Source organism: Ruditapes philippinarum, unplaced genomic scaffold (assembly GCF_026571515.1).
Source record: "Ruditapes philippinarum isolate M1 unplaced genomic scaffold, ASM2657151v2 ctg827_1_1_1_1, whole genome shotgun sequence".
In the NCBI taxonomy this organism is placed as follows: domain Eukaryota; kingdom Metazoa; phylum Mollusca; class Bivalvia; order Venerida; family Veneridae; genus Ruditapes; species Ruditapes philippinarum.
In genome coordinates, this window is record NW_026865957.1 from 209878 (window position 1) to 232147 (window position 22270).

The 22270-nt window shown below is 33.7% G+C and overlaps 4 protein-coding genes across 5 annotated transcripts; all 4 read right to left on the bottom strand.

Annotated features, from left to right (window-relative positions):
• Positions 1-1695: 1695 nt before the first annotated feature.
• LOC132730851 (uncharacterized) lies at positions 1696-4949 on the bottom strand. Its single transcript, XM_060716920.1, has 3 exons — positions 4798-4949; positions 3510-3788; positions 1696-2086 (listed from the first exon to the last, which is right to left on the bottom strand). The coding sequence occupies exons 1-3, from the start codon at positions 4871-4873 to the stop codon at positions 1941-1943; spliced, it is 501 nt and encodes a 166-aa protein (XP_060572903.1). The 5' UTR covers positions 4874-4949; the 3' UTR covers positions 1696-1940.
• A 5162-nt stretch (positions 4950-10111) lies between these two features.
• On the bottom strand, positions 10112-17717 carry LOC132730852 (uncharacterized). 2 transcript variants are annotated; one of them, XM_060716922.1, is made up of 3 exons: positions 17384-17717; positions 11727-12008; positions 10112-10510 (listed from the first exon to the last, which is right to left on the bottom strand). In XM_060716922.1, exons 1-3 carry the CDS (start codon positions 17445-17447, stop codon positions 10365-10367), a joined length of 492 nt encoding a protein of 163 aa, XP_060572905.1. In that variant the 5' UTR covers positions 17448-17717; the 3' UTR covers positions 10112-10364. The 2 variants fall into 2 exon arrangements, with proteins under 2 accessions (XP_060572905.1, XP_060572906.1); XM_060716923.1 differs by lacking the exon at positions 17384-17717 and adding an exon at positions 13087-13223.
• On the bottom strand, positions 15039-16247 carry LOC132730853 (uncharacterized). The gene is made up of 2 exons (XM_060716924.1): positions 15931-16247; positions 15039-15442 (listed from the first exon to the last, which is right to left on the bottom strand). Exons 1-2 carry the CDS (start codon positions 16199-16201, stop codon positions 15252-15254), a joined length of 462 nt encoding a protein of 153 aa, XP_060572907.1. The 5' UTR covers positions 16202-16247; the 3' UTR covers positions 15039-15251.
• Positions 17718-17792: 75 nt separating the features above from the next.
• Positions 17793-20400, bottom strand: LOC132730856 (uncharacterized). The gene is made up of 3 exons (XM_060716930.1): positions 20222-20400; positions 18713-19009; positions 17793-18372 (listed from the first exon to the last, which is right to left on the bottom strand). The coding sequence occupies exons 1-3, from the start codon at positions 20271-20273 to the stop codon at positions 18131-18133; spliced, it is 591 nt and encodes a 196-aa protein (XP_060572913.1). The 5' UTR covers positions 20274-20400; the 3' UTR covers positions 17793-18130.
• Between the last annotated feature and the right edge of the window lie 1870 nt (positions 20401-22270).

Below are 22270 nucleotides of genomic sequence, written 5' to 3' on the forward strand. Positions count from 1 at the left end.
ATAAAATAAGTTATTACCTTGAAGAAACAGCAATATTGATAAAATAAATGTCGAAGTAAATAATAGAAAATCCATCTTTTGAATGATCGTAAATATTTAACAATTTCTTTTATTCATTTCGTTTTAAACGGCTTAGACATGTGCCTTAAGCTTATGATTTTACATGTTTAAAAGGTTACATTTTCTAATAAGCTTACGAAATAATAATCGTAATCGGTAATGTCCGTTCAATTTACAATGTATTTATTTTTATGAGAGACTTATGTTGTGTTTTCATCGGCCTCGCAGACACTACTTTTGATACGACAAATGCCAAAGTCGCACGTGCAGACTACGTAATCTAACGAAATTAACCGAGTATCTGTTAATACTTCGGCCAATGTTTTTATAGATCAATAATATCAATACAATAATCAATATATACACCAGTCATATATATACAAATGTATATATATATATTTCAGTATCAGCTTAAACAAAGTTAAACATACTAGAAAGTTCAAGTTTAATTTTTGTTTAACGGAGGAAACAGCCACGTTGATTCAATATTTATTATTATTATTATTATTATTATTTATAATTGTAATTATTATTATTATTTTAAATTAAGCCTAGTCTACTGGTTATATCAGTTATTACGCATGTTGATACTTTATACTCTGTTAGTTGAATATCCCCAAATTACGAAGATATAATTCCCAGTATTTTCAACGGATTTAATAATTCTGAACATACCGCCCTAGAAATATTCTGCTCAACTTTCGAATGAATGATCACAAACATCCTAGTTTCAGTCGATCGATCGGGTACTCCACTGTGGTATTTTGACATGACCATGACGGAACTGTAAATTCTTCTGAGATTTTTATACTACTTGATGTGGGTTTGGTCCTATAACTTGTATGCACATTTTCAGATCATTCCTTTGCCCTGTTTTTTTCCCCAAGCATAATAATTTTAATGCGAAAAAAGACCCTAAAACGAAAAGCGTTGCAAAATCGACCTAACCGTACACAAAAATCGATTTTCAATTTAATTGAGTATATATTTTTATTTTCCTTTGCAGGATTGTCCAATTAAGTGGTTGGCATGATCTTTTTAAGAATGTCAATCAAATTTTATGTTTTTAGGCTGTTTGATCTCAAAAAAGCTCCTTTAATTGTCCAAATAATTCCATTTATATTTGACCGAGATTGAATAATCCCAGTTGTAAAAGATTTCGATAATATTTGACCCCTATAAAACGAAACCGGGCCCTTTTAAACATTTAAATATTTTTTCTTGTTTTTTTTCCCTTCAAAACCCCTTTTAATTGTCTAGGCCACAAACCGACAATGGGGGGGGCCCCGTGGGGTTAAAGTTAAGGTTGGGTTGGGCTTCAAAACCAAACCCCCACCCCCTTTGCCGAAGTGGGAACAAAAGACTTTAAGATTCTCTCATGTTTAAAAAAGTTGTACAGAAAGCTTACGGAAGGTTTGGGGCCCTTTTAAAAGAGACCCTTTTTAGTCCTTAAAAATGCACGAACGGAAGGGGACTCTGAGGTCCCAACCACTAAAATTTTGTTTGGGCAGGCACCCCAAAGAACTTTTCATTTTGGGGCCAAAAATTACATAGACCCGTTACTATTTTAAAAATTCTAAAATCAAATCTAAAGGGAAAAGGGAAAAAAAAACAAATATAACAATAACGACGTTTTATTTTTCATATAAATAGTGAACATAATATGTTAATTAAATATATCAAAATCTCCTTTATAACTTTACAAATTTTTCGAGTAAACATCTGAAATATTTTTCGCAAACTATGGCCTCAAAATAAAATAAATGTATAGTCTTAGGTTGCTATGTTATGTTCTAATAATTAAGTAATAAAGTTCTTATCCAATCATATTAAGGTATGTGACTTGATTCCATCACTGCTATATGTAAGAACTTATATATTTATTTAGGTGGGTATGCGGGGTCATAAAGAGGCGCGTTTCCAGGCGGTGGGGGAGGGTACATCTGTGGAGGCTGGTTTCCGGGGTGAAATCCAGGTGCCCCGGGAGGAGGTCCGTGGTAGCCCGGCGCTGGAGGTCCTTGTGGATCTGAAATGTCAAAATATAAAAAAGTTATTCTGAATATTAAATGAGCCGCGTCGCGACAAAACCAACATAATTGGTTTGCGACCAGCATGGATCCAGACCAGCCTGCGCATCCGCGCAGTCTGATCAGGATCCATGCTGTTCGCTTACCAACTCTATCACAAGTAGAGAAACTGATAGCGAACAGCATGGATCCTGATCAGACTGCGCGGATGCGCAGGCTGGTCTGGATCCATGCTGGTCGCAAACCCATTATGTTGGTTTTGTCATGACACGGCTCAATTATCAAATAGCACCAATCCTACTGGATAGATGCATTGCTTCCGTGCTTATCATGTGTGATTGATCAGATACTTGTGCAAGCCCAAAACTACATGTACATTATTGTTGTGTGTACATATTATGTGATATTTTTAGATTCCTTGTATTTGACATTTGAAGGTTCTATGATAACCGCCGTGTGAACAAATCTGGGGATGTTTCTAAATTCAAAACCTCACCATTTTCATGATTAAATGTTGAAAACTGCTGTAACCGGTGCTAGGGTGCGCGGACGTTAACTTACTCATTCTGACCAAGCCTGCAACATTTGCAATTTTGTCGTTTTGAGCGAGTTTTTAAAAGGGGTTTCGTGTTTTTCTTTATTGAATACAATTGGCTTGCCGAAGATGGTCGTAATAGACAGGTATAACAAGAATGTGTACCCTTTTACAGCCGGCCGTAAGAATAAGTTATGAGTATATGCCTTGCTTGAGATAATCACAATATACCAGCAGAACAGGTTTGACTTTGTAACATGCCAATGATGGTTGTAATAGGTAAAAAAGTTGTGCCGTGCCAGGGATGGTCAGAGTTAGATGTAACAACATTTACATGCCGTGTAGATAATAGGGGCTAAAAGCAAGTATAACAAAGCTCGAATTTGTAGATGTGAAACATTGTCCCAAATCTTTGTCAGCAATGGTTGTCGTTATAGACGGGTAAAACAAAAAGGTTTGTCTCAATAGACTTACAATGTGTGAGTGAATGTAGGGAATGCAAATGATGGTCGTGACAAAGGTTTTAACATATCTTAAAAGGGTTGACTTAATAGGCATGAATAGCAAATAATGAATGTACCGTGCAAATGATGAGAATACCAGACATCTGCATAAAAGCTTGTATTTGTGCCGTGCAAAGGAGGTCGGATTTGACAAGGGGTAGCTAAACAGTAAATTGTACAAACCCCGACCTACAGACGTTTGCACCGAGATATGACAAACTACAATATACTAGTAATCCTTCACAATTTTTATTGTAACCACTTAGATGGGGTAAATGAAATCTGAAATATGGTGGTTTTGAATATTTTAAGGAACATATACTATATACCGGTATTTCCCGATAAAGCATGGATTATAATAATTATAACACCGGCAAAACTTACTATATGGTGGAGGTTGAATCACTGTTACAGTAGGAGGAGCATTATTCTGTGGCGGATGATTGACGACTCTTCCTCTCCTCTTTGTCATTTGCTGCTTGCAGACTATGATCACAACAACTATAATAACAATGACTATGATTCCCCCGACGACGGCGCCGGCAATTGTGCCTACCTCTACACAACAGCCGTAACTAGAACTGTAATAATCACCACAGCAACCATTTTTACAGTCGTAAGTTGTCCTATAATACGTGTTGTAGCAGTACTCTGCCGATATACCTATAACATAAAAAACAAAAACATTTTTACTCAATGGGAATTAGCAGTGAGGCGGAGACAGCTGGTTCTAATCCTAAAGACTCGTGGGGACATTTCAACTTCATGAAATCCCGATTTCACCATTTCATTTTCAAGAATTCACGATTTCTATTTCATAAATCCACGATTTCAAATTTACGAATGCGTGATTTCAACTTCGTGAAATTGCAATACCATCATTTCAACATCACGAATTCACGATTTTAATTTCATGAATTCACGATTTCAACTTCATGAATTCATGATTTCAACTTCACGATCGAACTGATTTCAACTTCATGAATTAATTAACGATTACAACTTCACGAATTCGTGAATTTATGAAGCTGAAATCTTGATTCCGTGAATTCCGTATCTTGAAGAGTTTAAACCGCAAATTCACGAAGTTAAAATTGTGAATTCATGAAAATGAAATCGGGAATTCATAATGTTGAAATGTCCCCACCAGTATTTCGTAAAATCCTGCTATCTACGTGGAGTCATGGTAACAGAACTTGATGTCTTGTTTGATTTTATACCGATTGTAACACATTTGCATTTATAATTCGGCGGTCGATCATTAACCGGCTTAACTGGATGATTATAATCAGAATTATCAGTAATAAATTACTAATTTCATCGAAAATAATTGATTACTTATCTCAAATGTTTCCGAACCAGCGATGAGAGACAAAATACTCATGTATTATCACGGGGAAATAACGCCCTGCCCGAAGATCGAACCAGTGGAAAGTGACACGCCCCCCTGCCAGGTTACTAAATTACTAATATAACATTTTATCGAGCTAAGTGGGTGCACATCTTATCTGAATGATTTAAAGTTTTCTTACATAATGTAAAATACCGGTTTGCTAAGCCTAGATTATTACAAGAAATTTCAATAAAAAATGTTCAAGAGAACTATAATGTGAAATAAAATGATTTTGATCTAAACTATAGTGAATTAAAGAAATAAGTAATATACACTAACCCTTTAGAAACAAAATAAGTAGTAAAATAAAAGTTGAGCTGAACATTTCCTGCAAATCCATGATTGTATATATCATGTCCACATTTTATGTCACAAGAAAATTATTTCAAAATTTTACATTCGATTTTATTTTGCTTAAAGCTGTTACATTGAAAGGGATTTGAAACTGTAATAGGCTTAGTGTATTGAATTAAATAACTAGATTTTGAAAATGTTGGAGGTTTAAAGGCATACATCGACGCAACTTAAAAAAGAAACTTTCTTATTGTTAAAACATACTTTTTAAGCTTGGCCTTTGAATTGTTCACTGACCAAAGATAATAAACGCATTTTATATTAAATTTTAACCATTACCCATTATAATCATTAATGGACTTGTCCATCTTCCAATTTGGATAAAACCATTTATCATTTAAGGGCAAAATTCCATTAGGTATTTACCAAATAGCTAACAGTGCAGACCAAGATTCAGGCGGTGTGGGTGTGCTGGTTGATATTGGTCTGCATTGCTCGCATGGATCGAATCGATTGCCGCCTGTAAGGATTAAAGACAAACATGTTAAAATCTGCCTGCTTGATGAATATTTTTACTTTTTGGTCGAGCAGTGTCTTTAATATTCATGTACAGTGAAACCATGAAAGTGGCATAAACAATTGTAAAACTTATTTATATTCACGTATACATTTGTGTAGGGATAAGCAATCAGAAATTCCGTAATACTATAATAATAAGGAATAGTATTATATTGCATACAATAAGTGCAGAAAACATATTAGACAAAATTGTCAAATTCCATCCATCTCGTATGTAAAACAATTAATAACATTTGTATTAAATTAAAATAAATTATATATTACATCTAATTAATTCTTTCATTTTAATTTAATTTAATTAATTGATTTATTAAATTGAATTAAATTAAGTTCTGGTTGCCCAGGAGGTATATGTAACACTCGAAAAATATGCACGTTTAGTAAAGGTCCATTATGTCACAGATATGCTTTTATTTTTTCAAAAGCTTCTTCTTTTTGGTTTCTTGTTATAGTTTCCAAAAAGTAACTAAAGCTAGACCAATAATTTGAACAATCTTTTGTTTCTTTTTCTTTCTGGGAATAAGTACAGTAATAGAGATTTAATATTTTGTATGGAAGTCAAAATACTCTATTTTGGTTACATTTTGTTACTTTTGTGACAAAATATTTCACATTCAGTACTACTTCCTTCAAAAAATAAGCATCTAGCATTATAAACATTATAATATTCATATTTGCTCTTTCTAAATAAGGGAAAATGAGCCGCGTCACGACAAAACCAACATAATGGGTTAGCGACCAGCATGGATCCAGACCAGCCTGCGCATCCGCGCAGTCTGATCAGGATCCATGCTGTTCGCTATCAGTTTCTCTACTTGTTATAGGGTTTGTAAGCGAACAACATGGATCCTGATCAGACTGCGCGGATGCGCAGGCTGGTCTGGATCCATGCTGGTCGCAAACGCACTATGTTGGTTTTGTCGTGACGCGGCTCATTAATGTATTCAATTCTGATGCATAATGTGGCTTTAAAATGTAGTTGATTATAATAATTTTCCTTAGCTGAATCTTTACAGTTTCAAGTATTACCATGACACCCGCGCCTTAACCAGTTGACTTTTCAGTAGTCAGCCTTCTTAACAATAGAGTTTTAAAATCAAAAGATCCTGACACCGGGAAGACAAGAACAATATAAAACACTGAGATAATGTACGGATTTTTTTTTACAAATTCCAAACTGTATGCTCTGCTTCATTTGAGGTATAATGTTTAATGTTACATCCATGTTACACAACTACCACAAGAGATAAAAGGTCTAAAGTGCTGATATTAACACATAATACATATACATGTGTCATTTGTTAACGCTGTTGCAACTTCATTGATACAAGGCCTATATATTACAGTAGATCATTTCTATTTATATTAACTGGACTTCCATGACTATTTTTCTCAAAGTAAAACTTTAAAACCTGTGTCACTGACTAGTTTAAAATGTCTCATACGTTTGAAACAGTTAACAGCAACTTCTTTCTATCACTATTTTATCTGTTCAGTTGTATTTGCTCTTAAAAGTCGTCTCTTTTCAAAGCCAACGGCGTTATCAATTCAAACGTTTCAGGTGTTGCTTTTCGTGATTACTTTATATACTGTACGGTGGCGGTGGAGAATTATTGCCAATTGTCCGATTACACTCGTTGGTATTCTGATGCGGTTGCCATTCTATTATCTGGCCGGAAGTGTTTCTACCAATAGTATTTGACGCATGCGTGCCATGAACGGAAGCTGAGTCGATATAATATGGCGGAGGAGCCATTGGTTGTCTGAACACCCCTAAAATAATAAAATAGCTTTTTCAGATTTTCTTATTTCAACAGCGGGGATCGGGGTTGCTTCTTTTCAAAAGAGGCTACGATGTTAGGCTAAATTTGATATGACTCGACAACATAAAGTAAAGTGTGTCTATAAAAGCGGTTTAATGGGTACAATGTGCACTTTTAGAGCAATGAAAACACATAATAGAATTCAAGGTAAATGATTTGTTATGAAACTTTTCTGTAAACAGGCAAAATTGCCGTTTCCTACTTCTGCCTAAAACTGTTAGTCTATATATAGTCACCCTTAAACTTTTAAAATTTTCAATTTATATATTTATTATTCATTTTGAGAAAAGGTTGACACTTGTTCACATGTTTTAACTCTATGAACTTTCTAAATAAATATCGATAGCCGGCTAATCGTATCAATTTTTCTAGGAAGCGCGACTTTTAGAGAGGGGAAAAAACTATTACAAAAGTTATAAAATAACATTACTCACATTGTAGATGATAATAGTTAAAGTTCCTTCTGTCAGTTCCATCGATACATGCTCGTGGTAGGTTGGAAGGTCTATCTTCAGTCATACGTATCGAAATACCGGACGGTCCGGTTCTTCTCCGTGAATCTGTTTTCTTCTTGTACCAAAGGGCGATAAGCAATACAGCTAGCACTGATAGTAAGATTGCAGCCACGATTATATAAGCTATGTAAGATGATGTCGCGCAACAATATTTGTCGGGACTATTTCCACAGCAGCCATTGTCACACATGTATAACTCATGCCGAACTTCGTTTATGCACTCCGTTTCGCATTGTACCTCTTGTATGGAAGAAAGAAATAGGTATTTAAAGCGCATATCATTAAAGGCTGGTCGATATGACTACACGATTTAATATCGTCACTATTTCGACAATTTCTTTTCAGTTTTAGACAAGAATCACTCTAACATTTATATAATAGGTTAATGCGTTTACAATTATTAGCAAATGCACGAAGACTTGTTCTATTAGATAACTTCAGATGACACTTAGTTTGAATTTTATTCTGATAAAAAATATATCTTAAGAAGCGTCATAAGGAAAGTAGTGCAATATTGTTTCAAAGTAGCTATGTCGTTCTCCAATTAATTTCTTAAAACCGATCAAGATTTCACGTACTAACTGTTGAAATGAAATAGTATATAGTGATGGCTATTCATCAGTATAAGTCTAATTAATCCTTACCACTCTAAATATCTTAAATGGACTTGTCCATTCTAAAGACTAAACCATTCATCATAAATATAAAGTATATTTTGATATTTCTTCATATATGAAATCTGATCCTTTTTAAGATATGATACTGTTGGTATTTTGCGAGGTTTTCTTAAAAAAAAATGAATTTTCTTTACAATAAAATCATTAAACCAGAAAACCGAAATGCTTTGAAACACTGAGATAAGTATATCAGTATTCTGTGCTCTATTTTTAAACACTTGCGCAGTTTTTTCGGTCCACACAAGTCCAAATATTTTTTAAAACATTTTTTGGTTGTTTTCTTTTGTGAGATCGTGCAGTTCTACTTTGTGTGTCGTTTTCAAAGAAACCTGCCGGAAAGATAAGTTGGTTCATGTCTGAATACGCCTAAGCATTAGCAAATAGTTCTTTTATGTCCACTTTTACAGAACTACTACGCTCTTTGTCAGATTACTGTATTGTAACATGGCCAGTGATTGGCTGCGAAAAGGGCAGGAAAAACCGTAAGATTCAATGATAAGCATGTAATGTTAACAAGTATGAAAAATGTTTATGAAACTAACACTGCATTGTTTTCTTAATAAAATGAACTTTACCATATAGGTCTCTAGGATAATTTCTCATTTGGATTTTTGCATTTTAAAAATAGTATATGTCAGTCCTGTGATCAGCAGAAAATTTCATTGAAAAGGGGGAATCATCTTTGGAACACTGCGAAAAATGTGGACTGTCAAACCCTGTATAACAAGGTCAGTTTAGTATGTCAGGTATGTCATTCTTCTAGAAAAACCCCATCTTTAGCATAAATACTCAATTTTAAGGTTAGTTTAGTGGTAATTTCTTGTAATGCCAGTCTATGGGAAAATTAATACAGTAGTATGACTTTGTTCTTAAGTTGTTGAACTAAATTGAAAATGTTTTGCATTCTTACTAGTTATTACACTTTATTTATAAAAGACTTAGTGCGAGTTTTGTTATTAAATAGCAAGCTAAATCTGAAGATTTGTACAAATAGTGATGAAGAATAAGGTCATTTTAGAATTTATGCTAAGTTTACAATAATATTTCACATTTTCTTTCATCTTAAAGCAGTACAAATTGTATAATCAGGCCGATGAAAGACATATTAATTGCAGGATTGTCCAATTAAGTGGTTGGCATGATCTTTGTAAGAATGTCAATAAATTGTTATGTTTTTAGGCTGTTTGATCTCAAAAAAGCTCCTTTAATTGTCCAAATAATTCCATTTATATTTGACCGAGATTGAATAATCCCAGTTGTAAATGATTTCGATAATATTTGACCCCTATAAAACGACCGGCTTTAATCATAACTATTTTGCTTGTTATTTCCCTTCAATCATTTTAATTGTCTAGGCTACAAACCGACAATGGGGGCCTCCGTGGCTTAAAGTTAAGGTTGCTGACTTCAAACCAACCACTACCATTTGCCGAAGTGGGAACAAATGGACTTTAGATTCTCTCATGTGAAGAAGTTGTACAGCTAGCTTACGGAAGGTCGGCCATTCATGAGACCCATCTAGTCCTTAAATAATGCACGAACGGAGGGCACATCTTAGGTCTAACCACTAATTATGTTAGACAGGCACCCAATGAACTTGTCATTGTGGACCAAAATTACATATGACCCGTTACTTTAAGAATTCTACATCAACGTCTAAGAATAAGAAAATAATACAACAAAATATAACAATAACGACGTTTTATTTTTCATATAAATAGTGAACATAATATGTTAATTAAATATATCAAAATCTCCTTTATAACTTTACAAATTTTTCGAGTAAACATCTGAAATATTTTTCGCAAACAATGGCCTCAAAATAAAATAAATGTATAATCTTAGTTTGCTCTGTTATGTTCTAATAATTTTTTAATAAAGTTCTTATCCAATCATATTTAAGTATGTGACATGATTCTGTCACTGCTATATGTAAGTACACAAATGTACTTAGTAATTTATTTAGGTGGGTAGGCGGGGTCATAAAGAGGCGCGTTTCCAGGCGGTGGAGGAGGGTACATCTGTGGAGGCTGGTTTCCGGGGTGGAATCCAGGTGCCCCGGGAGGAGGTCCGTGGTAGCCCGGCGCTGGAGGTCCTTGTGGGTCTGAAATGTCAAAATATAAAAAAGTTATTCTAAATACAAATGTATTAAATATCAAATAGCACAAATCCTACTGGCTATGTGCATTGCTTCTATGCTTTTCATGTGTGATTGATCAGATACTTGTGCAAGCCCAAAATTACATTATTGTTGTGCGTACATATTATGTGATATTTCTAGATCATTATATTTGACATTTGAAGGTTCTATAATAACCACTGTGTGAACAAATCTGGGAATGTTTCTAAATCAAAATTTCGCTATTTTCATGATTAAATGTTGAAAACTGCTTTTGCCGATGCTAAGGGACGCGGACGTTAACTTCAACTTACCAGTACCGTCCATAAACGGGCTCATTCTAACCGAGCAATTTTGTCGTTTTGAACGTTTTTTTTAAGGATTCTGTTTCTTTCTTTATTTAATATAATTGGCTTGCCGAAGATTGTCGTAATAGACAACAACAAGTTTATAACAAGTTTTGAATGTGTACCCTTTTACAAACGGTCGTAAGAATAAGTTAAGAGTATATGCCTTGCGTGAGATAGTCACAATATACCAGTAGAACAGGTTTGACTTTATAACATGCCAATGATGGTTGTAATAGACCGGTAGAAAAAGTTGTGCTGTGCCAGGGATGGTTGGAGTTAGGTGTAACAACATTTATATGCCGTGTAGATAAACGGGGCTAAAATAGGTATAACAAAGCTCGAATTTGTAGATGTGAAACATTGTCCCAAATCTTTGTCACGCAATGGTTGTCGTAATAGACGAATAAAACAAAAAGGTTTGTCTCAATAGACTTACAATGTGTGAGTGAATGTAGGGAATGCAAATGATGGTCGTTTAACAAAGGTTTTAACTTTTAACATATCTTAAAAGGGTTGATTTAATAAGCGCGATTAGCAAATATTGAATGTACCGTGCAAATGATGAGAATACCAGACAACTGCATAAAAGCTTGTATTTGTGCCGTGCAAAGGAGGTCGGATTTGACAAGGGGTGGCTAAACAGTAAATTGTACAAACCGACCTACAGACGTATGCACCGAGATGACAAACTACAATATACTAGTAATCCTTCACAATTTTTATTGTAACCACTTAGATGTGGTAAATGACATCTGAAATATGGTGATTTTGAATAACTTATTTAATTTAAAATATACTTTATACCGGTATCTTCTGATAAAGCATGATTATATTAGACAGGGAAAACTTACTATAGGGTGGAGCTGAAGGTTGAATCACTGTTACAGTAGGAGGAGCATGATTCTGCGGCGGATGATTGACGACTCTTCCTCTCTTTGTCATTTGCTGCTTGCAGACTATGATCACAACAACTATAATAACAATGACTATGATTCCCCCGACGACGGCGCCGGCAATGGTGCCTACCTCTACACAACACCCGTAACTAGAACTGTAATAATCACCACAGCAACCATTATTACAGTCGTAGGCTGTCATATAATACGTGTTGTAGCAGTACTCCGCCGATATACCTATAACAAATAAAAAGTCAATTTTACTTAATGGGAATTAGCAATGAGGCGGAGACAGACGAAATACTGGTGAGGACATGTCAACTTCATGAAATCCCGATTTCATCATTTCAACCTCACGAATTAGTCAATTCATGAAGTTGAAATCGTTAATTCATGAAGTTGAAATCGTGAATTCCTGAAGTTGAAATCGTGAAATCATAAAGTTGAAATCGTGAATTCATGAAGTTCAAATCGTGAATTAATGAAGATAAAATCGTGAATTTGTGAACTTAAAGTCATGAATTCGTGAAGTTGAAATCATGAGTTCGTGAAGTTGAAATCGTGAGTTCGTGAAGTTGAAATCGTGAGTTCGTAAAGTTGAAATCGTGAATTCATGAAGTTGAAATCGTAAATTCCTGAAGCTAAAATCGTGGTATGGTGAAATCCGTATGTTGAAAACGTGAATTCACGAAGGTAAAATTGTGACTTCACGAAAATGAAATCGAAAATTCATGAAGTTGAAATGTCCCCATCGGTCTTTCGTATAATCCTGCTCTCTATGCGTTTCTCTTTTCAGATAGCCGTGATAACAATTGACTTGGGCAGTACTTTTTATCGTTTAGCTTGAATTTTATACCAATTGTAACACATTTTCATTCATAATTCGGCGGTCGATCAATAAACCGGCTTAACTGGATAACAATAATCAGTAATCAATAACTAATTTCACCGAAAGTGATTGATTACTAATCTCACATGGGTTCTGAATCAGCTGTGAGAGAAAATAGACTCATGTCCGAGAAGTATTGTCACGGGAAAATTGCGCCTTGCCCCGACGCTCGAACCACTGACCGCCCCGATTACTAACCCAATGCTTTACCTATTGAGCTAGGTGGACATATCTTATCTCAATAATTTAAAGTTTTTTATTACATAAAGTAAAATACCGATATGCTAAGCCTAGATTATAACAAGAAATTTCATAATAGAATGTCAAGAGAAATACAAATGTTCGCTATCATGTGAAACAAAATGATTTTGGTCTAAACTATGTTGAATTAAAGAAATAAATAATATACACTAATAATATACTAACCCTTTAGAAACAAAATAAGTAGTAAAATAAAAGTTGAGCTGAACATTTCCTGCAAATCCATGATTGCATATATTATGTCCACATTTTATGTCACAAGAAAGTTATTTCAAAATACTTCATTCGATTGTATTTTGATTATAACTGTAATATTGAAAGGGATTTGGAGCTGTAATAGGCTAAGTGTAACTAAATAACTAGATTTTGAAAATGTTGGAGGTTTAAAGGCACATATCGACGCAACTTAAAAAAAAACTTTCTTATTGTAAAAACATACTTTTTAAGCTTGGCCTTTGAATTGTTCACTGAACGCACTTTATATTAAATTTTAAGAATTTTAACCATTACCCATTATAATTATTAATGGACTTGTCCATCTTTCAATTTGGATAAAACCATTCATCATTTAAGGGCAAATTTCCATAAGGTATTAACTAAATAACTAACAGTTCAGACCAAGATCAGGCGATACTGGTGTGCTGGTTGATATTGGTCTGCACTGCTCGCATGGATCAAATCTATTGCGGCCTATAAGGACTAAAGACAAACATGTTAAAATCTGCCTGCTTGATGAATATTCTTACTTTTTGGTCGAGCAGTGTCTTTAATATTCATGTACAGTGAAACAATGAAAGTGGCATAAACAATTGTTAAACTTATTAATATGTACGTATACATCTGTGTAGGGATAAGCAAACAGAAATTTCGTAATACTATAATAATAAGGAATAGTATTATACTGCACACAATAAGTGCAGGAAACATAGAAAAAGTTGTCAAATTACATCCATCTTGTATGTAAAACAATTAATAACATTTGTATTAAATTAAAATAAATTATATATTAAATCTAATTAATTCTTTCATTTTAATTTAATTTAATTAATTGATTTATTAAATTGAATTAAATTAAGTTCTGGTTGCCCAGGAGGTATAATTATGTAACACTCGAAAATTATGCATGTTTAGTAAAGGTCCATTATGTCACAGATATGCTTTTATTTTTTCAAAAGCTTCTTCTTTTTGGTTTCTTGTTATAGTTTCCAAAAAGTAACTAAAGCTAGGCCAATGATTTGAACCATCTTTTGTTTCTTTTTCTTTCTGGGAATAAGTACAGTAATAGAGATTTAATATTTTGTATGGAAGTCAAAATACTCTATTTTGGTTACTTTTTGTTACTTTTGTGACAAAATATTTCACATTCAGTACTACTTCCTTCAAAAAATAAGCATCTAGTATTATAAACATTATAATATTCATATTTGCTCTTTCTAAATAAGGGAAAATGAGCCGCGTCACTACAAAACCAACATAATGGGTTAGCGACCAGCATGGATCCAGACCAGCCTGCGCATCCGCGCAGTCTGATCAGGAACATGCTGTTCGCTTTCAGTTTCTCTACTTGTTATAGGGTTTATAAGCGAACAGCATGGATTCTGATCAGACTGCGCAGATGCGCAGGCTGGTCTGGATCCATGCTGGTCGCAAACGCACTATGTTGGTTTTGTCGTGACGCGGCTCAAATGTATTCAATTCTGATGCATAATGTGGCTTTAAAATGTAGTTGATTATAATAATTTTCCTTAGCTGAATCTTTACAGTTTCAAGTATTTCCATGACACCTGCGCCTTAACCAGTTGACTTTTCAGTAGTCAGCCTTCTTAACAATAGAGTATCCTGAAACCCGGAAGACAAGAACAATATAAAACACTGAGATAATGTACGGATTTTTTTTTTTAAAATTCCAAACTGTATGCTCTGCTTCATTTGAGGTATAATGTTTAATGTTCCATCCATGTTACACAACTACCACAAGAGATAAAAGGTCTAAAGTGCTGATATTAACACATAATACATATACATGTGTCATTTGTTAACACTGCTGCAACTTCAAAGATACAATGCCTATATATTACAGTAGATCATTTTTATTTATATTTACTGGACTTCCATGACTATTTTTCTCAAAGTAAAACTTTAAAACCTGTGTCACTGACTAGTATAAAATGTCTCATACGTTTGAAACAGTTAACAGCAACTTCTTTCTATCACTATTTTATCTGTTCAGTTGTATTTGCTCTTCAAATTCATCTCTTTTCAAAGCAAGCAATTTCAGTTCAACGGCGTTATCAATTCAAACGTTTCAGGTGTTGCTTTTCGTGATTACTTTATATACTGTACGGTGGCGGTGGAGAATTATTGCCAATTGTCCGATTATACTCGTTGGTATTCTGATGCTGTTGCCATTCGACTATCCGACCGGAAGTGTTTCCACCAATAGTATCTGACGCATGCGTGCCATAAGCGGAAGCTGAGTCGACATAATATGGCGGAGGAGCCATTGGTTGTCCGAACACCCCTAAAATAATAAAATTTATTTTTAAGATTTTCATATTTCAACATATATATAATAGCTGCACAGGTGGTTTGCTTCTTTTCAAAATAGGCTACGATGTTAGGCTAAATTTGATATGAATCAACAAGTGTGTCTATAAGAGCGGTTTAATTGGTATGATGTGCACTTTTAGAGCAATGAAAACACATGATAGAATTCAAGGTAAATGATTTGTTATGAAACTTTTCTGTAAACAGGCAAAAATACCGTTCCCGCACATACTACTGCCTAAAACCGTCAGTCTATAGTCATCCTTAAACTTTTACTATTTTCAATTATTATTTATTATTTATTTTGAGAAAAGATTGACACTTGTTCACATAATATGTTTTAACTCTCTGAACTTTCTAAAAAATATCGATACGCGGCTAGTCGTATCAATTTTTCCAGGAAGCGCGATTTTGAGAGAGGGGAAAAAACTATTACAAAAATTATACAATAACATTACTCACATTGTAGATGATAATAGTTAAAGTTCCTTCTGTCAGTTCCATCGATACATGCTCGTGGTAGGTTGGAAGGTCTATCTTCAGTCATACGTATCGAAATACCGGACGGTCCGGTTCTCCTCCGTGAAACTGTTTTCTTCTTGTACCAAAGAGCAATAAGCAATACAGCTAGCACTGATAGTAAGATTGCGGCCACGATAATATAAGCTATGTAAGATGATGTCGCGCAACAATATTTGTCGGGACTATTTCCACAGCATCCATTGTCACACATGTATAACTCATGCCGAACTTCGTTTATGCACTCTGTTTCGCATTGTACCTCTTGTATGGAAGAAAGAAATATGTATTAAAGCGCATATCATAAAAGCCTCGGCGAAGATAAAATATCGTCACTATTTCGACAATTTCACAAGAATTACTCTTACATGTATATAATAGGTTTATGCGAGTACAATTATCTGCAAATGCACGAATACTTATTCTATTAGATAATTTCAGATGACACTTAGTTTGAATTTTATTCTGATAAAAAAAATACATCTTAATTAAGAAGCGTCACAAAGAAAGTAGTGCAATATTGTTTCAAAGCAGTTATGTCGTTCTCCAATTAATTTCTTAAAAACCGATCAAGATTTCACGTACTAACTGTTGAAATGAAATAGTATATAGTGATGGCTATTCATCAGTATAAGTCTAATTAATCCTTACCACTCTAAATATCTTAAATGGACTTGTCCATTCTAAAGACTAAACCATTCATCATTTTAAGGGGGGAAATTAACAATATGTACATTTGTAAAAACTGCAGTCTACGTTCAAATGGCAAGGACTTTGGTCCGCACGGGCGGCACGAGTAAATTCACTTGCCGCTAGCATATCGATCTTATTACTAATAAATTGTTAAGTATTGCATGTCGTTTATCATGTTCTTTTTTTATGTATTGCCGGATACATAAAGAATCTTTAAAAATATTCCCGACCAGACCCACAATTCCTTGCACGAGATTCATTGGCCCTTCAAGTTGACCAATTTCTGCCATCTTGTTTTAACATAACCGTATCGAGAAAAATTTTGATTTTCTTAATATTCAATGGTTTTTATTTTACATTTTTACAACTTCTTTTTGTCACTTCTTTCGATAACCGTAACAAATTTTATATAACGTGGTACATTTTCTCGTTTCAAACATAGTTTTAGAAATTCTCACGAAAATGAGAACTTGCGAGATGATTTATTCCTGATAAAGTTTTTAGGAGGACGACAGCTTACTCTCCATTTAAATTGCTCTGTGGTATTTCTGAACCACGCTCTTGTACTTATGTTTACGAAAAGTGCGCTTACTATCAAACGGACTGAAGACAGTAAAGCAATACAATCACCATTGCTGTATCTTTACAACTGTTCGGAAATAAATATATATTTTAGAATATAATACAAATGCATTTAACATACCTCGCAGTATCAAGAAAAATAGTCCAATTCTGAGGATTGCTGCGTAGGAATCTAACTTTTTCATTTTCACCTGGGAATTGTGAACGTAAGCGTAACTTTAAAATGTCCACTTTATGTTGGTTAGACCTAAGATCAATAAATGCTATGTCAAAATCTCAATACAATGTAATTTAAAGTCTCTTTATTAAATGAATGGTGTTTTCTAAACTAAAGAAGGTAAATAAAAGGTTTTTTATTTTTATTTCAACATGTTGTAACGTATTTTATACATAATTTTACATGTGTAAAACTGCAATATTACGCACGCAGTTAAACAATATTATACAATTCAATAGGTTATACATTATTACACAATAACATTTTTGTGGCTGTAATTGGGTTTATTGTAATCCTTTAGATTAAATTATCGAACGATACATGTGTAAACTATGCTTTTATTCCGTGTGCATGTATACAAAAATTGGTAAAATATAAAAACTAACATATAATTTGTCACACAATTACGTCACCGGTAACTAGATAGTCTCCCCCACCCCCTACTGTTCTTTGTTAGAGTAGGTAGCTAGTCACACTTTGGGACTGGTTCATGTAAGTATTACTGAACATTTTTCTTTCTTTTCTTGATAAATAAACGTTTCATCTGTCTCACATCCTTCATTTACAACGATATAAATAATCCAGTGCCCCTGACTAGTACTTATATCTTTGTCATCTAACGTTTCCATCCTATTTCTTCTTTATCTCATTTTAAGCCCGATGAGCAACATCGGCATTAATACTGTATGGTGGAGGCAGTTCGCCGTGCTGTTGTTGTGAAGTTTGGGGATCTAGTGTGTGACTGTATTCGTTTTGCGTTCGTTTTTGATTGGCAATTTGTTGCATATTTAATGACGTCAGTTCAATGTTTTCGTGAGAAACTTGGACGGCAGTGTAAGGTGGCGGCGGTCCTATGTACGGAGGAGGAGCCATTGTGCACGAGGAGGGTGTGGCTGAAATGTACAAAAACAATACTTGTACCTTAAGTTTTGAACGACTCATAAAAATACATTTGAAGACAGTGTAATAATGTATTGTTAAAGGACTATGACTTCTTCGCCGTATATACCATCTGTTTCAACTCAAACAATTCAAGTACAATTCTCAATTATGTGCGCTCATTTGTTTATTGACTAAATATATTCATAACTCACCACACATGCATTTCATTTTTCTTAACATTGAAAGAAATGGGCAAACATACCCTGTTAACAAATATGTAGAATTCATTCTAATACTTTGCGGATGTTTGTAAATACAAAAAACAAACTATGTATATTTGAGTTTACTTACAATGCGATGAATAACCGATGATTCTTGTGGTGTTATTTAAGCCTAATACACGATCATGAATTATATCTCGTCTGCTTGTGGAATTGAGCATCCGCTTGAGGTCCTTCCGTTTCCGGTAGCATATAACGAATACAGCTATTGCTAATACTACTAGGAACATAACACCGGCGACTATATATGGTATAAGTCTTCCATGTAGACAGCATTCAAGTTCTAAGTCGTTACCACAACATCCGAAATCGCAAAATTTTACCTCGGTGAAATCATGGTTGTAGCAAGCGGCCTCACTTCTCACACCTAGTAAATAAATAAATAAATTAATTAATAACTTTATAAATAAATAAATAAATAAGAAATGTGAGTGAGTGAGTGAGTGAGTGAATGAATGAATGAATGAATGAATGAATGAATAAATGAATGAATGAATGAATGAATGAATGAATGAATGAATGAATGAATGAATGAATGAATGAATGAATGAATGAATGAAAACCGTAGAGTTAGTGTAATGGCGTCTTATATTTATTGTATATACATGTAGAAACAACAATGATTTTCTAAAGATTTAAATTCTTTTAACATATAATGACCAATGTGTCGGAAAAATGAAAAAATAAACAAATAAAATAAAAATAAATGCATAAATAAATAAAGAAAAGAAACAGAAATGAGCTAAAATCTTTACAAAAAAGACACAACGACCTATATTAGTTTTCCAGGTGGGGCTTGATTATATAAATCTTTGTAAGGTGTGCACGGGAGAGCAGCTGGGTAGAACAATTGGCTAGCTGGATAGGTTCCTAACATGTTGAGACTCGAACCTATCGGAGGTGCTCTGATAATAATTTGGTGCCAATATAACCTGCCACCGGAAACTGATAGCATATGGAATTAAATTTTAAGGCGCGATCAGTGAATTTGTCTTACTTTTATGTGTTACCATTGGATCCGATCTATATAAAAATCATAGTATCTTTTTAAAGTATGTTTCAGTGTTAACATTGAACCCGATATAGATAAAATCAAAGTCTGGGAGTCACATTACATGTACCCATTGCTATTGAACAAGTTGTTTTAATGCAATAAAGTATTTGTAGTTATATGAGAGTTGCTCGAAAAGTGTAATATTATAAAGGCTTAATTAATTAATCAATAAATTGTTAAGTCTATATTTGTGTGCGAAGTGGGTGGAAAACAGCAATCACGTGTAACCAAATATATTTTTGTTGATAAAATCTCTAAAATAAGTATGACCGCTAATTAATATGAAATTTAATAGTCCATATTTAAGACTCCTGTTTGATTTTTGATATATTATAATTACAAATATTTAAATAATACAATATTGTTATAAGAATTCATTTATTGCTCGTACCCTTGACAATATAAACGTTGTTATTTTATTGTGCACATGAATAATATAATATAATAAAAGTAGTATAATGATGTACAACACATAATGTCAGATAATATATCTATTTAATTATATAAAATATTATACAGTCTTACCATTAATAAATGTATACAAACATCCAACGTATAGATATAATATCAAAATCATTCTTCTGTCTCAACTTACGGGGAAGTTTCTGTCACAATAAAAGCGGAAAATTTAACCCATATTTTCGCAAAATCTAAAATCTGTTAAATCGGTTAACAGTTTCCTTTATGTTATTAAAAGAATTATACATAACAGATGGCATGTATAAACGCGTTCAAGTGGAAATTGTTATTGTTAGTTAATCGCCAACCAACATAACAGTGTTCGTTGACCTTATACGTAAAAGCAACAATGAGAAATTTCATTTAAACTTGGTGAATGATGTATAAAGAATTTTTATATCTTTATTTGCATTTCAAAAGAAACGATAGCAGCACATGGAAAAAACATCTTTTGATTGTCATTAAATTGTTCAATTTACATTAATGAAAACATTCATTTCTTTCATTTTGTTTAAATTAAAAAAAACTGCTGGGGTGGGACTGGATATGTTACTACATGTCAACAGAAATGATGGGCACATTAAGACGTTATTCTATGACTTGATTAATGGTTGTAACGGATCATTATTTACCGTCGGCATTCATAAAACTTTTTGTATAGCCAATTGTCATGTGAAATTAGAAAAAAATCTATATATCCTTTATTGCTTTTTTTTCTTATATTCCATTATGACCAGGTTGTATATGTATAATATCCGTCATATGTTGCGGTTCGGACCGGAATATCCGTCCTGAGGGAACCCGCCCATTGGGCGGTAACGGGGCTTGCCGAGTTACCGCCCATAGACGTGTTCCAGAGGGACGGATATTCCGATCCGAACCGCAAACATATGTCAGATATTTTTTCTTGCATATTCTGCCATTTTATTTCATATTTTGAAATGGTTTACCTCAATGATATATGTTCATTGAAATTAGTCATTTCACCACGATTACATATCTGATTCCAACAACTAGTTACTGGAGAACCCTTTTTAGCGACAGTAAATTGGCAATTACATTTGGCAACACTGTTCCAACATCTGATGAAAAGCAGTAACTTGGCTTTTGGACGGGGAAATCCTGGGTAAATGCCGTTTCATGGGCACAACAAGATGATGAATCCACATCCCTCTCTAACTACCGCCCCCTCTCCCCTAACCTCTGACAGTCTTTATCCCAGCTACTTTTCGTTACCACCACATTCACAGTGGAAAACAAGAAAGATCTAATGTCTCACTCAGCTTATCCCCATAACGTTTAATGGACAAGGAAGAGGTAGGGGGAACCTCCTAAAGCACTTGTAAACCATGAACAATGCCAATCATAGCAAATGTTCAAAATCCTCTGCATATAAAGATATGCTGTCAAATTCAAGTTCCCTTTACATTCTAAACTAAAACAGCAAGTGAACTAACCAAGATATATGAAAAAAAAAAGCAAATATTTTTTAAATCATTTTTTTTATTTCATTCATAACATTTACATACACGATTCAAGTCAATATTGCTTAAAGCACTTTTGTGTACATAGAAATATGAATTAATTACATAATAGTAAATGGAATCTCTTGAAAAATATTCATTCAAGAGTGAAAAAGCAGTTCATAAACCAAATTTTCTTTTTTTATAAATGAGACTTCAACAAACTAGAAAACAAATATCTAATTAGCACAAGATTTAGTAAATAGCTAATGCATACAAATGTTTGTATCTTAACCCTTACATGCTGGACTGTCACAGTTAAGTCTTTACCAACTGTATAGAGCTAGGCAAGCATGCACATCCATACAGTTTGACCAGGACAGGCTGTATACAGTTGGCTGACCAAGTACACATTTTCATATATATTCTCAAAATTGATAATGGACAATTCCAAAAATGGCACATGGACATAGATAAGTCACAATGGCTACCAGCACAAAGAAATCTAAAGTAAATATAAACATATTATGTGGAGATATATGCTACAAGAGTTTTGCAATTTTGAAATCCACTAACAAATTGAATATAAAATCCATAAAAGTTTAACAAATTATGTTACTACAAATAATATTTGACCGAAAATACACAAATA

Bases quoted from the DNA above. Each gene is read 5' to 3' on its own strand.
- LOC132730851 (XM_060716920.1), bottom strand. From the start codon at position 4,873: ATGATATATACAATCATGGATTTGCAGGAAATGTTCAGCTCAACTTTT. The intron at 3,789-4,797 runs GTTAGTGTATAT...TTTATGTTATAG, and splicing joins ACTTATTTTGTTTCTAAAGG to GTATATCGGCAGAGTACTGC. The intron at 2,087-3,509 runs GTAAGTTTTGCC...TTGACATTTCAG, and splicing joins GATTCAACCTCCACCATATA to ATCCACAAGGACCTCCAGCG.
- LOC132730853 (XM_060716924.1), bottom strand. From the start codon at position 16,201: ATGTGTGACAATGGATGCTGTGGAAATAGTCCCGACAAATATTGTTGC. The intron at 15,443-15,930 runs GTGAGTAATGTT...TTATTATTTTAG, and splicing joins TAACTATTATCATCTACAAT to GGGTGTTCGGACAACCAATG.
- LOC132730852 (XM_060716922.1), bottom strand. From the start codon at position 17,447: ATGAAAAAGTTAGATTCCTACGCAGCAATCCTCAGAATTGGACTATTT. The intron at 12,009-17,383 runs GTATGTTAAATG...TATTTGTTATAG, and splicing joins ATTTTTCTTGATACTGCGAG to GTATATCGGCGGAGTACTGC. The intron at 10,511-11,726 runs GTAAGTTTTCCC...TTGACATTTCAG, and splicing joins ACCTTCAGCTCCACCCTATA to ACCCACAAGGACCTCCAGCG.
- LOC132730856 (XM_060716930.1), bottom strand. From the start codon at position 20,273: ATGATTTTGATATTATATCTATACGTTGGATGTTTGTATACATTTATT. The intron at 19,010-20,221 runs GTAAGACTGTAT...TTTATTTACTAG, and splicing joins TTTGTATACATTTATTAATG to GTGTGAGAAGTGAGGCCGCT. The intron at 18,373-18,712 runs GTAAGTAAACTC...TGTACATTTCAG, and splicing joins CATCGGTTATTCATCGCATT to CCACACCCTCCTCGTGCACA.